Below are 16,788 nucleotides of genomic sequence, written 5' to 3'. Positions count from 1 at the left end.
TCCATGACTGAAACTTTTTATTTAGAAAAAGACATAAATAAGTCACGCACTATAGGGAACAGGGTGCATTTGCAATGCAGACCATGTCTAGTCAATTGGTCTGAGGCAGACATGCTTAATATCATCTCACACTGTAGCACCACTGTCTGTAAAGCCCTGAAAAACATTACATACCATCTCAGACACTGATAGAAACCTACACAGACAGACCAAGGATATTTAACTACAGGCCTGGAGGACCTGAACACTTCTGGTTTTCATCATCTCAGAGACGGGGCCAATCAATTAGCAGGTAGAAAAGAATCGGGCAGTAATGTGGACCTCCGGGCCTGGAGTAGAAGAACCCTGTTTTTATAAACTAGAAATGGATGTCTAACATGACGAGACAGAGAGAAAAAGGTAAACTACAAAATAACAATGAAATCTACCAAGGGGCAATGCAAAGATGGCAACTTAACATTTTTATTTCATATAAATATAATATATTAATGTATGTTTATTACACTAAAAAATATTCTTGCCACACACACACACATTACTTGAAGTAGAAAGGCAAGAGGGACATTCATAAAAACAAGTCAGGACACTAAGCAGTGGACAAAATGATGGGGTTTGTCCCCAAATGCCACCCCATTTCTATATAGGTCAGGGATATTGAAATCTGGACCAACAAGCCAGTTCCACTGTTGATTTTCATTCCTCCCCTCTTACCAGGAACGGCTTTAGACCTGAGACACCAGTTGGGTGCCATTAATGATCAGGTAGAACAGAAAAGCAGGACTACGTCAGGCTTGGATTTGAATAGCCCTGATATAGGGATGAAGACCCCATTTGAGAAGCAGCCATCCACATCTAAATGGTCATCTGTGTAGCTGCACGGTCAAACAGAATGCAACCAACCATAGTAGTCCAGTTGTGGTCAACACAACATGTGGTCCCTGTGCTCTCGCTTTGACAAAATACTATATTTTAATAGCATAACAGCGGAAAGATATGTAAACTAATAATATTCACATATTCCATCATTTCAGAAGGCCTTTAGTTTGTTGTGGTACAATCTCTAAGTATGACTGAATCATAGAGTTGGTAATAGTTGAAGGTATTACTGCAGACTGAAAGATGTGGAAACATTCAGTTGATGAATGAAACTAAACCATGTAATGGAATCCTGCTTCAGTGTGACACATGGGCGTAACTCACCAGGGGGTGAAGGGGGACATGTCTCATCCACTATTCAAAAAAAGATATTTTGGCCCTAAGTTAGTCTCTCCCCCCACCCCTCATTTTCAAGACAGTGTTTTGCCCCTGTTGTGACACCATTTAACCCATTGAAGACCTACCACACGGCCATCACTTTGAAATGAGACTGATGATGCAGCAGGGCTTGTGCTGTGTGTTAGCGGACCAGGAGGAAGGTTAACCCTGCGATGCCCACGCCAGCAGCAGCAAACAGGGCAGTCTTCATGGACGAGTCCTGGTTCACCTCTCTTGCTGTGTGGAAGAACTTACAGAAGCCCTCCTAGAAGAGAAGATTAGATCCATATATTTTATTGAACACTTATTCAGGTCACGATGGTGTATCAAAGGACCAGGCTAGAGATCAAAATAAGGAAGTCAAGAAACTTAGTTCAATACTGCTCAAAAAGCCCCATTTCCTCTCGTGTTTTCAGACCCTGCTATAACAGACCTGTGTCGTGATTAGTAAGGCAAATCTCAAAATGTGGTTGTGTTCATCAGTCTATTTGTTGTTCTGATCCAGACCCAGCTGGTTGTGTTCATCAGTCTATTTGTTGTTCTGATCCAGACCCAGCTGGTTGTGTTCATCAGTTTATTTGTTGTTCTGATCCAGACCCAGCTGGTTGTGTTCATCAGTCTATTTGTTGTTCTGAACCAGACTAGTTTTTGAGTATTAACGATTGTTGTGTGCTTGGAGGTCACTAGACTGTTACGTTAGAGACGGTACATACGGCTGTTGGGACCAGCTGGCTAGGGGGGGGGGGGGGGTGGTGGTTAATTCACAAAAGCAGTCAACAAATTGAGCTGCAGCTGTGTTGTTGCTACCCCAGCACTACAGTCCTATGTTGTTTTGGAGTACCCCAGTAACCCCACTACCCCTGATCCACTTTATATGACTATACTGGCTGTGTTGACCTTGGACAAACCCGCTTTAAAGTGACAGGTAGACCTTTGACCTCTCAGACAACCAGGGTTTATAGTCCACACCACAGTAAAATCACTCTGTATTGACTGAAGTGTTTCTTTCCACAGCCCGCATACATTTATAAATCTACTGTGACACAACAGCATAAAAAGGCAAATTTGGTGGCCTCCCGGGTGGCGCAGAGTCTCTGTCACACCAGAGACTCTGGGTTCGCGCCCATGGGGTGACGCACAATTGGCCTAGCGTCGTCCGGGTTAGGGAGGGCTTGGCCGGTAGGGATATCCTTGTCTCATCGCGCACCAGCGACTCCTGTGGCGGGCCGGGCGCAGTGCGCACTAACCAAGGTTGCCAGGTGCATGGTGTTTCCTCCAACACATTGGTGCGGCTGGCTTCTGGGTTGGATGCGCGCTGTGTTTCAACCTTCGTCTCTCCCGAGCCCGTACAGGAGTTGTAGCGATGAGACAAGATGGTAGCTACTAAACAAGTGGATACCACGAAATTGGGGAGAGAAAGGGGTTAAAAAAAAAAGAATAAAAAAAAGGCAAATTTAGGGCCCCAGACAATTTCAAATTGTGGGAATTCTCCATTGAGGTTCCAGAACTACATTGACACTTTTACAGTAATTTAGTAGACGCTCTTATCCAGAGTGATTTACAGGAGGAATTAAGGCCTTGCTCGAGGGGACATCGACAGATTTTTCACCTAGTTGTCTCTGGGATTCAAACCAGCAACCTTCCCGTTACTGGCCCAATGTTCTTAACCACTAGGCTACCTTCCGCCCCTAGACTTAATCTGTCTGGGAAACTGTCCCCAATATTGTCATATTTCTTGTACCACAAAAATCCTGCGTTTTAAGCAGTCATTTCTGGATTAGACCAGAACATTGTGTTGGTAGCACAAACACAGCAGCCACATAGCAAGAAGCCACAAGGTGTCTGAAACAGACATTATTGACAATAGAAGGTGTCATTGTCCAACTGTTTCTCTTAGCTTGACAGAGAACTAGTGCTGCTGACATGAGCCCAGATTCCCATCTCTAATTCCCACCAGCTTAATCAATGATCCTGTGTGTGTGCGTGCATATGTGTCCATAAGCGCATGTGTGTGATGCTTACTGCTCAAACCTACCCAGCCTTTGTTCTCCAGCATCCAGTCACTCTTCTCCTCTCCTAGGTAGTCTGCTATGGTCTCCGCCAGTGCCCTGCAGCTCTCCTTCCCCCCCAGCTCCATGCCATTACCCAGCCCCTGGTCTGTGTCCTCTCCCTGTAGTTCTCTGACCAGCACACCAGTGAAGGTGAACAGAGAGACCACCCTCCCCCAGTTCATCTGTCCATCTCCCACCAGCTCCTCCATCACCCTCCTCAGACAGGCGCAGGGGTCCGGCCCGCATTGGCACAGGAAGCTGTGTGCCAGGGCATGGAAGCGGGCCCGGTGCTTGGCCTCCATGTCCCGGGCCTGGCGCCGCATGGCTGCAGCCGAGTCGCTGGGAGGAGGACCAGGCGGGGCTTTCCGGGACCCACTGGCAGGGATAATACTGCAGACAGACAGGTAGTCCTCTGCTATTGCCAGGGTTTCTTTCCACAGCCCGCATGACATGGTCTACAGGAAGACATACAGTTAATACATCATCTATAGCCTATATATCAGAAAGGGCCTCTGCTACAGTTTTTTTCCACAGGCAGCACGACATGATAAATACAGGAAACACTATCAATACATTATCACATGCAGTTAATTTCTCACAGCCCACACTGCAGGGGCTAGACTATAGAGGAAACATTCTCAATATTCATATTGTTATGCCTAAAAGGTAATACATTATACAGCAGGCTTCACTCCACAACCCACCCTACATGGTCTATTGGAAACAACCTCAATCTAATCCCAAAGAGGTGACATCCTCTGTGCAATACCAAGTAGAGGCTTGTACTCAAAACTGAAAGCAAAGCTACGTTTTCCAATGAGCTGCATAGACCACATAGCAAGCTTGAACTAATCTGTAAATAGAACGGTACACAGTTGGCTAGGTAGCTTTGTAACTAGCTAGCTAAATAACTGGCTATGTGAGCAAGCCAGTCAAATCTAATTTAAGAGCCCTTTAAGTCTGGATTAATTCAGGACGAGGCATGAAAGAAACAAGGGTTGTAGCTAGAGCTAATACGTTAGCTAGCTACAGTACCGTATAAAGAAAATTGAATTGACTTGAACATTGACATATTTGTACTTGTCACACACATCGCAATCTAGCTAGCTAAATTAACGTTAAGTGGTTGGATTGTTTTACATTTTCTTGTCACCATCAACATTGGAAAATAGATAACCAGTCATGGTTTGGATATGAGTAAGTAGGGCTTCTCGCGAACGTTAGACATTTCTGGCTAGCAGCTGAAAGCTAACTAGTGTAGTACTGATTGACACAAAGGACCAGAGAAACCAAGGCAGCGAACAACATCAGTGGCTCAAACCGCATCGATCCATTCACTCAATCTGTAAAACCGAAGCTTGATACGCTTATCCAAGAATAGTTGAAGAAAAATAAATCGCATATTCTAGGTAGGAAAAAGTTAACAAAAAGCTCACCCTCCCAGCGATCAGACTGCTTTCTCCACGTACAGACGGAAGGAGGATCGCTGTCATCAACCGTATTTCCGCCTCACCAGGCTCTCGCCAGACTTTATACTCACTAAGCAACGTCACAAAAAATGGCATTTCCCTGAATTGTATTGTTCCGCTAGAAGAGAATCAGATGTCATGGAAATAACGTTACCTGTCTCCATATCATCATCCTCTTCGTCATTTCCATCATAACCATAGGATAAAACAAACTTGTAAGACACCAGTAATCAATAATTTAAATAAAATGTATTTATTTCACAAGAAGACTATGATTACAAATGAACAATACTTCAAACACTCCCTCTTTCTCCCTCTGGCTAGCCACAGTCTATGGCCTGGTTTTATATAACAGTAGTATTGCGCTTTAGATCTGAGCAAGTTACAACCTGGGCAGGTCTAATTGACTGGTAAACTACAGACTGTGAAGCAGGTTTAAAGGGGGACTAGAGAGCATAAAAACGGCAGTGAGTTAGCTTCTATACAGGAAAGTCAGTACTGCATGGCATTGGCTAGGACCTGCTGTAGAGGAAAACTGCTCAACTGACTTTAGTAATACAATAGTAATAATAATTGTAATACTGCTCATAATAAAGCTTTAGGACCTCATTGACCTGATGAGCATTTGGTATAGTCCAACTTCAGTCAAACAAATAGTCTCTGTGAGTCAAACCTAGATAGTTTATTATTGTGTGTAACTGAATATAGTTTCTATAGGCAGACTCTTTCTGCGGCAGGGTGTGCTCCATGGGCACTCTGGGTCGACTGGTCACATGACTCTGGTCCTGACCCTTAACCTCTGACCCCTGACTTCCAGGGGTTCAGTCTCGCTCTGATGACATCAGCAGCTCTAGGCCCAGATCTGTTCGAGAAAGAGCACAGAACATCAGATTGTATTCAATAAGACATTTAAACAACAGCACTTGTCAAAAAGTATATTACAGGTACCCGGTGCAGACCCCAAAGAGCAGGCAGCAGCATAGTGACAATGAAAAACTCCCTGGAAGGAAGAACCCTTGATAGAAATCAGATTTTTGGGGAGATGGAGAATCCCCCTTTGTCAGACCGGTGTAGATTATGAGGCAGAGCAACTCGGAGGAGAAGTGGCCCTGTGTGGCTCTGTTGGTAGAGCGTGGCACTTGTAACACCAGGGTCTTGCAACGCCAGGGTTGTGGGTTTAATTCCCACGGGGAATCAGTATGGGGGGGGAGTATGAAAATGTATGCATCCACTAAGTCGCTCTGAATAAACATGTCTGCTAAAATGATGTAGGTGAGATCACCAGAGGGAAGTCTATGGCTGTGTTACTATACTTCCACAGACATTAATGAACAACAACTACTACAGTATCTCTCAGTGGTGGTTTCCGCATCCTATATTGTGGCTGTGCCTGTAGTGGAAAACAGAAGTATGTACTGTGGGGATAGTCTGACGCATGACTCTGCAGAACCAGGGTTTTCCACAAATAGGTACTCTCAGCCTCTCCCCCTCTCTCTAGCCCATGTTGTATCACATCCGGCCGTGATTGGGAGTCCCAAAGGGCGGCGCACAATTAGCCCAGCGTTGGCCGGGGTAGGCCGTCATTGTAAATAAGAATTTGTTCTTAACTGACTTGCCTAGTTAAATAAAAATTCTTTTTTTTAAATAAGGTGTTGTCCCTCCTTGTTTCAGCTCCCTTCCGACCCCCCTACCCTCTTGTCTCACCCGTAGAGTGTTGTCCCAGGACCCGGAGCAGAAAGCAGTTCCATCAGGAGAGACTCTGAGTGAGCTGACTCTGTTCTCATGACCAAACAGGATGGCTACTCTGGTCCCCTTCAGGACGTCCCACACATTGATGGTGTAGTCATTATAGCCAGCAAACAACAGACGACCTGGAGGAGGGGTGGAGAGAGAGAGAGAGAAAGATGGATACAGAGATAAAGGGTCAGATTCTAGAATATTCTCCAATATGCTGGAGGACATCACAGAACAGATGTATTACAGTTTAAAATGCATTTGACAGAGGCTAATAGAGAGGATATAATGAATAATCAATCACCTCTAAGTTACATGGAATCCAGTTTTGGTAAAAATGTAGTAAAACTCCAGATGGCAGAGTGGTAATTCCCTTTCCCACATCTCAACTGCATTAAATTCCCCTCTTGGCTGAAGTGTGATCTCTATCACAAGTTTGATAATAAACTGTCATCTTTATACAGCCATATAAAAACTAATACTAAAGACTTTGTACCTCTACAATTATATAACACACAGAGGAATAACATTTTTGGGGATAGAATCCAGTCTCGGCCTACACACAAAATCAGATAAGATCAAATTTATTTCACCTTTATTTAACCAGGTAGGCAAGTTGAGAACAAGTTATCATTTACAATTGCGACCTGGCCAAGATAAAGCAAAGCAGTTCGACACATACAACGACACGGAGTTACACATGGAGTAAAACAAACATACAGTCAATAATACAGTATAAACAAGTCTATATACGATGTGAGCAAATGAGGTGAGGCAAAAAAAAAGGTCATGGTGGCAAAGTAAATACAATATAGCAAGTAAAACACTGGAATGGTAGATCTGCAGTGGAAGAATGTGCAAAGTAGAAATACAAATAATGGGGTGCAAAGGAGCAAAATAAATAAATAAATAAAATAAATACAGTAGGGAAAGAGGTAGTTGTTTGGGCTAAATTATAGATGGGCTATGTACAGGTGCAGTAATCTGTGAGCTGCTCTGACAGTTGGTGCTTAAAGCTAGTGAGGGACATAAGTGTTTCCAGTTTCAGTGATTTTTGATAAATAAAATCCCTTGACCGCTATAAAGGCCGTGGCAGTATATCTATTGCATCATCACACCCGGTAAGAAAGAAAGTGAAAGAGGCAAAGTGAAGATAGGAAAGATTGCCTGGCACAACATCCAATAATAACACAACAACACCAGGAAATGTCCAACAGCATTATTGTAAATGTCCAACAGCATTATTGTAAATGTCCAACAGCATTATTGTAAATGTCCAACAGCATTATTGTAAATGTCCAACAGCATTATTGTAAATGTGTTCATGATCAGGGGACCAAAAGATGTTTAGTTGACTCTAGTCTCTGTTGAGAGGAAGCTAATAAAGAGGTATTATCTGTCAAACGGTTGCTGACTATTGTCCACATCTTACCACTAAGAGAGAAGTCGACACTGGCGGCTCCAAACATTATGCTGTCTTTGGAGTAGATGGACACCTCCCGATCAGCCCTGAGATCAAACAGACGGCACTGGAACACACAGACAATCAATGGGACATTTTGATTAGATGTTTTATTTAACCCATTACATGCTAGTTGTTGTTTCTGTCTGTGCTGTGAACTCAAAGGCCCAGCATATTTCCTAATGAGAGACAAAGTTACATTGTAATTTTCCCATGATGTACAATAAAGTTATATCGTAATGTATTGTATTTTTCCTCCTTGGCCTGAATAACACTTCTTAATACAAACCTGTGTAGTAATGTAAAACAGTGGGATGCTTTGACACATGGACTGTATGATGTGAAAGAGCGGTCTTTGACCAGTGACATCACACTAAGATAATCAATTCTCTCCCAGAGATTCTGTTAACTGAACGGTGTTATTGAGACAGAGTGTCCGACTGCCACACACAACCCACAGAATCACATCAAAGGTCCATCATCTGTCCAGTGGCACCCTATTCCCTTTATAGGGCACTACCTTTGATTAGAGCTTTTTGGCTGCAACTCTGTGGCTTTGTTCAAGAGTAGTGCACTAAGTAGGGTGTATACGTGTGCTATAAGTGTGTTATAAACTCACGGTAGAGTCGTCAGAAGCAGAGGCAAAAGCATCGCCACTGGGGTAGTACCTGGAGAGAGAGAGCGAGAGAGAGGGAGAGCGATAGCGAGAAAGAGAGAGTGTGAGAGGAGTAAAAAGGTTGATGTGTGCACTAAGCTGTATGAAAGCCTAGTGGTTAGAGCATTGGGCCAGTAACCGAAATGTTGCTAGATCGAATCCCTGAGCTGACAAGGTAAAAATCTGTCGTTCTACCCATGAACAAGGCAGTTAACCCACTGTTCCCAGGCCGTCATTGTAAATAAGAATTGGTTCTTAACTGACTTGCCTGGTTAAATAAAGGTTAAATAGAAAACAATAATAAAAAGGGTTAGGTTTAGGGTTGATGGATGCTGTACTATAGAGATTATGTGGATACTATAAGGGATAGGTGATCTGTAGACAGTGAAGCTGTGTAAAGGGTTAGGTTTAGGGTTGATGGATGCTGTTAGCTGTACTGTAGAGATTATGTGGATACTATAAGGGATAGGGGATCTGTAGACAGTGAAGCTGTGTAAAGGGTTAGGTTTAGGGTTGATGGATGCTGTTAGCTGTACTGTAGAGATTATGTGGATACTATAAGGGATAGGGGATCTGTAGACAGTGAAGCTGTGTAAAGGGTTAGGTTTAGGGTTGATGGATGCTGTTAGCTGTACTGTAGAGATTATGTGGATACTATAAGGGATAGGTGATCTGTAGACAGTGAAGCTGTGTAAAGGGTTAGGTTTAGGGTTGATGGATGCTGTTAGCTGTACTGTAGAGATTATGTGGATACTATAAGGATAGGTGATCTGTAGACAGTGAAGCTGTGTAAAGGGTTAGGTTTAGGGTTGATGGATGCTGTTAGCTGTACTGTAGAGATTATGTGGATACTATAAGGATAGGTGATCTGTAGACAGTGAAGCTGTGTAAAGGGTTAGGTTTAGGGTCGATGGATGCTGTACTGTAGAGATTATGTGGATACTATAAGGGATAGGTGATCTGTAGACAGTGAAGCTGTGTAAAGGGTTAGGTTTAGGGTCGATGGATGCTGTTAGCTGTACTGTAGAGATTATGTGGATACTATAAGGATAGGTGATCTGTAGACAGTGAAGCTGTGTAAAGGGTTAGGTTTAGGGTCGATGGATGCTGTACTATAGAGATTATGTGGATACTATAAGGGATAGGGGATCTGTAGACAGTGAAGCTGTGTAAAGGGTTAGGTTTAGGGTTGATGGATGCTGTTAGCTGTACTGTAGAGATTATGTGGATACTATAAGGGATAGGGGATCTGTAGACAGTGAAGCTGTGTAAAGGGTTAGGTTTAGGGTTGATGGATGCTGTTAGCTGTACTGTAGAGATTATGTGGATACTATAAGGATAGGTGATCTGTAGACAGTGAAGCTGTGTAAAGGGTTAGGTTTAGGGTTGATGGATGCTGTTAGCTGTACTGTAGAGATTATGTGGATACTATAAGGGATAGGGGATCTGTAGACAGTGAAGCTGTGTAAAGGGTTAGGTTTAGGGTTGATGGATGCTGTACTATAGAGATTATGTGGATACTATAAGGGATAGGTGATCTGTAGACAGTGAAGCTGTGTAAAGGGTTAGGTTTAGGGTTGATGGATGCTTTACTGTAGAGATTATGTGGATACTATAAGGGATAGGGGATCTGTAGACAGTGAAGCTGTGTAAAGGGTTAGGTTTAGGGTTGATGGATGCTGTTAGCTGTACTGTAGAGATTATGTGGATACTATAAGGATAGGTGATCTGTAGACAGTGAAGCTGTGTAAAGGGTTAGGTTTAGGGTTGATGGATGCTGTTAGCTGTACTGTAGAGATTATGTGGATACTATAAGGATAGGTGATCTGTAGACAGTGAAGCTGTGTAAAGGGTTAGGTTTAGGGTCGATGGATGCTGTACTGTAGAGATTATGTGGATACTATAAGGGATAGGGGATCTGTAGACAGTGAAGCTGTGTAAAGGGTTAGGTTTAGGGTCGATGGATGCTGTACTGTAGAGATTATGTGGATACTATAAGGGATAGGTGATCTGTAGACAGTGAAGCTGTGTAAAGGGTTAGGTTTAGGGTCGATGGATGCTGTTAGCTGTACTGTAGAGATTATGTGGATACTATAAGGATAGGTGATCTGTAGACAGTGAAGCTGTGTAAAGGGTTAGGTTTAGGGTCGATGGATGCTGTACTATAGAGATTATGTGGATACTATAAGGGATAGGGGATCTGTAGACAGTGAAGCTGTGTAAAGGGTTAGGTTTAGGGTTGATGGATGCTGTTAGCTGTACTGTAGAGATTATGTGGATACTATAAGGGATAGGGGATCTGTAGACAGTGAAGCTGTGTAAAGGGTTAGGTTTAGGGTTGATGGATGCTGTTAGCTGTACTGTAGAGATTATGTGGATACTATAAGGATAGGTGATCTGTAGACAGTGAAGCTGTGTAAAGGGTTAGGTTTAGGGTTGATGGATGCTGTTAGCTGTACTGTAGAGATTATGTGGATACTATAAGGGATAGGGGATCTGTAGACAGTGAAGCTGTGTAAAGGGTTAGGTTTAGGGTTGATGGATGCTGTACTATAGAGATTATGTGGATACTATAAGGGATAGGTGATCTGTAGACAGTGAAGCTGTGTAAAGGGTTAGGTTTAGGGTTGATGGATGCTGTACTGTAGAGATTATGTGGATACTATAAGGGATAGGGGATCTGTAGACAGTGAAGCTGTGTAAAGGGTTAGGTTTAGGGTTGATGGATGCTGTTAGCTGTACTGTAGAGATTATGTGGATACTATAAGGATAGGTGATCTGTAGACAGTGAAGCTGTGTAAAGGGTTAGGTTTAGGGTTGATGGATGCTGTTAGCTGTACTGTAGAGATTATGTGGATACTATAAGGGATAGGGGATCTGTAGACAGTGAAGCTGTGTAAAGGGTTAGGTTTAGGGTTGATGGATGCTGTACTATAGAGATTATGTGGATACTATAAGGGATAGGTGATCTGTAGACAGTGAAGCTGTGTAAAGGGTTAGGTTTAGGGTTGATGGATGCTTTACTGTAGAGATTATGTGGATACTATAAGGGATAGGTGATCTGTAGACAGTGAAGCTGTGTAAAGGGTTAGGTTTAGGGTTGATGGATGCTGTTAGCTGTACTGTAGAGATTATGTGGATACTATAAGGGATAGGGGATCTGTAGACAGTGAAGCTGTGTAAAGGGTTAGGTTTAGGGTTGATGGATGCTGTACTATAGAGATTATGTGGATACTATAAGGGATAGGGGATCTGTAGACAGTGAAGCTGTGTAAAGGGTTAGGTTTAGGGTTGATGGATGCTTTACTGTAGAGATTATGTGGATACTATAAGGGATAGGGGATCTGTAGACAGTGAAGCTGTGTAAAGGGTTAGGTTTAGGGTTGATGGATGCTGTACTGTAGAGATTATGTGGATACTATAAGGGATAGGGGATCTGTAGACAGTGAAGCTGTGTAAAGGGTTAGGTTTAGGGTTGATGGATGCTGTACTATAGAGATTATGTGGATACTATAAGGGATAGGGGATCTGTAGACAGTGAAGCTGTGTAAAGGGTTAGGTTTAGGGTTGATGGATGCTGTTAGCTGTACTATAGAGATTATGTGGATACTATAAGGATAGGTGATCTGTAGACAGTGAAGCTGTGTAAAGGGTTAGGTTTAGGGTTGATGGATGCTGTACTGTAGAGATTATGTGGATACTATAAGGGATAGGGGATCTGTAGACAGTGAAGCTGTGTAAAGGGTTAGGTTTAGGGTTGATGGATGCTGTACTGTAGAGATTATGTGGATACTATAAGGGATAGGGGATCTGTAGACAATGAAGCTGTGTAAAGGGTTAGGTTTAGGGTTGATGGATGCTGTTAGCTGTACTGTAGAGATTATGTGGATACTATAAGGATAGGTGATCTGTAGACAGTGAAGCTGTGTAAAGGGTTAGGTTTAGGGTCGATGGATGCTTTACTGTAGAGATTATGTGGATACTATAAGGGATAGGGGATCTGTAGACAGTGAAGCTGTGTAAAGGGTTAGGTTTAGGGTTGATGGATGCTGTACTGTAGAGATTATGTGGATACTATAAGGGATAGGTGATCTGTAGACAGTGAAGCTGTGTAAAGGGTTAGGTTTAGGGTTGATGGATGCTGTACTGTAGAGATTATGTGGATACTATAAGGATAGGGGATCTGTAGACAGTGAAGCTGTGTAAAGGGTTAGGTTTAGGGTTGATGGATGCTGTTAGCTGTACTGTAGAGATTATGTGGATACTATAAGGGATAGGGGATCTGTAGACAGTGAAACTGTGTAAAGGGTTAGGTTTAGGGTTGATGGATGCTGTACTGTAGAGATTATGTGGATACTATAAGGGATAGGTGATCTGTAGACAGTGAAGCTGTGTAAAGGGTTAGGTTTAGGGTTGATGGATGCTGTTAGCTGTACTATAGAGATTATGTGGATACTATAAGGATAGGGGATCTGTAGACAGTGAAGCTGTGTAAAGGGTTAGGTTTAGGGTCGATGGATGCTTTACTGTAGAGATTATGTGGATACTATAAGGGATAGGTGATCTGTAGACAGTGAAGCTGTGTAAAGGGTTAGGTTTAGGGTTGATGGATGCTGTTAGCTGTACTATAGAGATTATGTGGATACTATAAGGATAGGGGATCTGTAGACAGTGAAGCTGTGTAAAGGGTTAGGTTTAGGGTTGATGGATGCTGTACTGTAGAGATTATGTGGATACTATAAGGGATAGGGGATCTGTAGACAGTGAAGCTGTGTAAAGGGTTAGGTTTAGGGTTGATGGATGCTGTTAGCTGTACTGTAGAGATTATGTGGATACTATAAGGATAGGTGATCTGTAGACAGTGAAGCTGTGTAAAGGGTTAGGTTTAGGGTCGATGGATGCTGTACTGTAGAGATTATGTGGATACTATAAGGGATAGGGGATCTGTAGACAGTGAAGCTGTGTAAAGGGTTAGGTTTAGGGTCGATGGATGCTGTACTGTAGAGATTATGTGGATACTATAAGGGATAGGTGATCTGTAGACAGTGAAGCTGTGTAAAGGGTTAGGTTTAGGGTCGATGGATGCTGTTAGCTGTACTGTAGAGATTATGTGGATACTATAAGGGATAGGGGATCTGTAGACAGTGAAGCTGTGTAAAGGGTTAGGTTTAGGGTTGATGGATGCTGTACTATAGAGATTATGTGGATACTATAAGGGATAGGTGATCTGTAGACAGTGAAGCTGTGTAAAGGGTTAGGTTTAGGGTTGATGGATGCTTTACTGTAGAGATTATGTGGATACTATAAGGGATAGGGGATCTGTAGACAGTGAAGCTGTGTAAAGGGTTAGGTTTAGGGTTGATGGATGCTGTTAGCTGTACTGTAGAGATTATGTGGATACTATAAGGATAGGTGATCTGTAGACAGTGAAGCTGTGTAAAGGGTTAGGTTTAGGGTTGATGGATGCTGTTAGCTGTACTGTAGAGATTATGTGGATACTATAAGGGATAGGGGATCTGTAGACAGTGAAGCTGTGTAAAGGGTTAGGTTTAGGGTTGATGGATGCTGTACTATAGAGATTATGTGGATACTATAAGGGATAGGTGATCTGTAGACAGTGAAGCTGTGTAAAGGGTTAGGTTTAGGGTTGATGGATGCTTTACTGTAGAGATTATGTGGATACTATAAGGGATAGGTGATCTGTAGACAGTGAAGCTGTGTAAAGGGTTAGGTTTAGGGTTGATGGATGCTGTTAGCTGTACTGTAGAGATTATGTGGATACTATAAGGGATAGGGGATCTGTAGACAGTGAAGCTGTGTAAAGGGTTAGGTTTAGGGTTGATGGATGCTGTACTATAGAGATTATGTGGATACTATAAGGGATAGGGGATCTGTAGACAGTGAAGCTGTGTAAAGGGTTAGGTTTAGGGTTGATGGATGCTGTACTGTAGAGATTATGTGGATACTATAAGGGATAGGTGATCTGTAGACAGTGAAGCTGTGTAAAGGGTTAGGTTTAGGGTTGATGGATGCTGTTAGCTGTACTATAGAGATTATGTGGATACTATAAGGATAGGGGATCTGTAGACAGTGAAGCTGTGTAAAGGGTTAGGTTTAGGGTCGATGGATGCTGTACTGTAGAGATTATGTGGATACTATAAGGGATAGGGGATCTGTAGACAGTGAAGCTGTGTAAAGGGTTAGGTTTAGGGTTGATGGATGCTTTACTGTAGAGATTATGTGGATACTATAAGGGATAGGTGATCTGTAGACAGTGAAGCTGTGTAAAGGGTTAGGTTTAGGGTTGATGGATGCTGTTAGCTGTACTGTAGAGATTATGTGGATACTATAAGGGATAGGGGATCTGTAGACAGTGAAGCTGTGTAAAGGGTTAGGTTTAGGGTTGATGGATGCTGTACTATAGAGATTATGTGGATACTATAAGGGATAGGGGATCTGTAGACAGTGAAGCTGTGTAAAGGGTTAGGTTTAGGGTTGATGGATGCTTTACTGTAGAGATTATGTGGATACTATAAGGGATAGGGGATCTGTAGACAGTGAAGCTGTGTAAAGGGTTAGGTTTAGGGTTGATGGATGCTGTACTGTAGAGATTATGTGGATACTATAAGGGATAGGGGATCTGTAGACAGTGAAGCTGTGTAAAGGGTTAGGTTTAGGGTTGATGGATGCTGTACTATAGAGATTATGTGGATACTATAAGGGATAGGGGATCTGTAGACAGTGAAGCTGTGTAAAGGGTTAGGTTTAGGGTTGATGGATGCTGTTAGCTGTACTATAGAGATTATGTGGATACTATAAGGATAGGTGATCTGTAGACAGTGAAGCTGTGTAAAGGGTTAGGTTTAGGGTTGATGGATGCTGTACTGTAGAGATTATGTGGATACTATAAGGGATAGGGGATCTGTAGACAGTGAAGCTGTGTAAAGGGTTAGGTTTAGGGTTGATGGATGCTGTACTGTAGAGATTATGTGGATACTATAAGGGATAGGGGATCTGTAGACAATGAAGCTGTGTAAAGGGTTAGGTTTAGGGTTGATGGATGCTGTTAGCTGTACTGTAGAGATTATGTGGATACTATAAGGATAGGTGATCTGTAGACAGTGAAGCTGTGTAAAGGGTTAGGTTTAGGGTCGATGGATGCTTTACTGTAGAGATTATGTGGATACTATAAGGGATAGGGGATCTGTAGACAGTGAAGCTGTGTAAAGGGTTAGGTTTAGGGTTGATGGATGCTGTACTGTAGAGATTATGTGGATACTATAAGGGATAGGTGATCTGTAGACAGTGAAGCTGTGTAAAGGGTTAGGTTTAGGGTTGATGGATGCTGTACTGTAGAGATTATGTGGATACTATAAGGATAGGGGATCTGTAGACAGTGAAGCTGTGTAAAGGGTTAGGTTTAGGGTTGATGGATGCTGTTAGCTGTACTGTAGAGATTATGTGGATACTATAAGGGATAGGGGATCTGTAGACAGTGAAACTGTGTAAAGGGTTAGGTTTAGGGTTGATGGATGCTGTACTGTAGAGATTATGTGGATACTATAAGGGATAGGTGATCTGTAGACAGTGAAGCTGTGTAAAGGGTTAGGTTTAGGGTTGATGGATGCTGTTAGCTGTACTATAGAGATTATGTGGATACTATAAGGATAGGGGATCTGTAGACAGTGAAGCTGTGTAAAGGGTTAGGTTTAGGGTCGATGGATGCTTTACTGTAGAGATTATGTGGATACTATAAGGGATAGGTGATCTGTAGACAGTGAAGCTGTGTAAAGGGTTAGGTTTAGGGTTGATGGATGCTGTTAGCTGTACTATAGAGATTATGTGGATACTATAAGGATAGGGGATCTGTAGACAGTGAAGCTGTGTAAAGGGTTAGGTTTAGGGTTGATGGATGCTGTACTGTAGAGATTATGTGGATACTATAAGGGATAGGGGATCTGTAGACAGTGAAGCTGTGTAAAGGGTTAGGTTTAGGGTTGATGGATGCTGTTAGCTGTACTGTAGAGATTATGTGGATACTATAAGGGATAGGTGATCTGTAGACAATGAAGCTGTGTAAAGGGTTAGGTTTAGGGTTGATGGATGCTGTTAGCTGTACTGTAGAGATTATGTGGATACTATAAGGATAGGTGATCTGTAGAC

At 42.6% G+C, this 16,788-nt stretch overlaps 2 protein-coding genes across 4 annotated transcripts in view; both read right to left on the bottom strand.

Annotated features, from left to right (window-relative positions):
- On the bottom strand, positions 1–4,848 carry LOC110514838 (anti-apoptotic protein NR13). The gene is made up of 3 exons (XM_036963424.2): positions 4,742–4,848; positions 3,290–3,760; positions 1–1,519 (listed from the first exon to the last, which is right to left on the bottom strand). The coding sequence occupies exons 1-3, from the start codon at positions 4,796–4,798 to the stop codon at positions 1,397–1,399; spliced, it is 651 nt and encodes a 216-aa protein (XP_036819319.2). The 5' UTR covers positions 4,799–4,848; the 3' UTR covers positions 1–1,396.
- A 160-nt stretch (positions 4,849–5,008) lies between these two features.
- LOC110514837 (guanine nucleotide-binding protein subunit beta-5b) overlaps positions 5,009–16,788 on the bottom strand; it is a 35,271-nt gene continuing 23,491 nt past the window's right edge. For all 3 annotated transcript variants that reach the window (XM_036963421.2, XM_036963422.2, XM_036963423.2), the window contains 4 exons: positions 8,590–8,638; positions 7,941–8,037; positions 6,479–6,645; positions 5,009–5,636 (listed from right to left, as the gene is read on the bottom strand). In XM_036963421.2, the coding sequence (XP_036819316.2) occupies positions 5,625–5,636; positions 6,479–6,645; positions 7,941–8,037; positions 8,590–8,638 (325 nt within the window). In that variant the 3' untranslated portion in view covers positions 5,009–5,624. The remainder of the gene's footprint in view (positions 5,637–6,478; positions 6,646–7,940; positions 8,038–8,589; positions 8,639–16,788) is intronic.

This window comes from Oncorhynchus mykiss, chromosome 26 (assembly GCF_057628025.1).
Source record: "Oncorhynchus mykiss isolate SJ-2025 chromosome 26, ASM5762802v1, whole genome shotgun sequence".
Classification (NCBI taxonomy): domain Eukaryota; kingdom Metazoa; phylum Chordata; class Actinopteri; order Salmoniformes; family Salmonidae; genus Oncorhynchus; species Oncorhynchus mykiss.
This window is presented reverse-complemented; position numbering and strand designations above follow the sequence as displayed.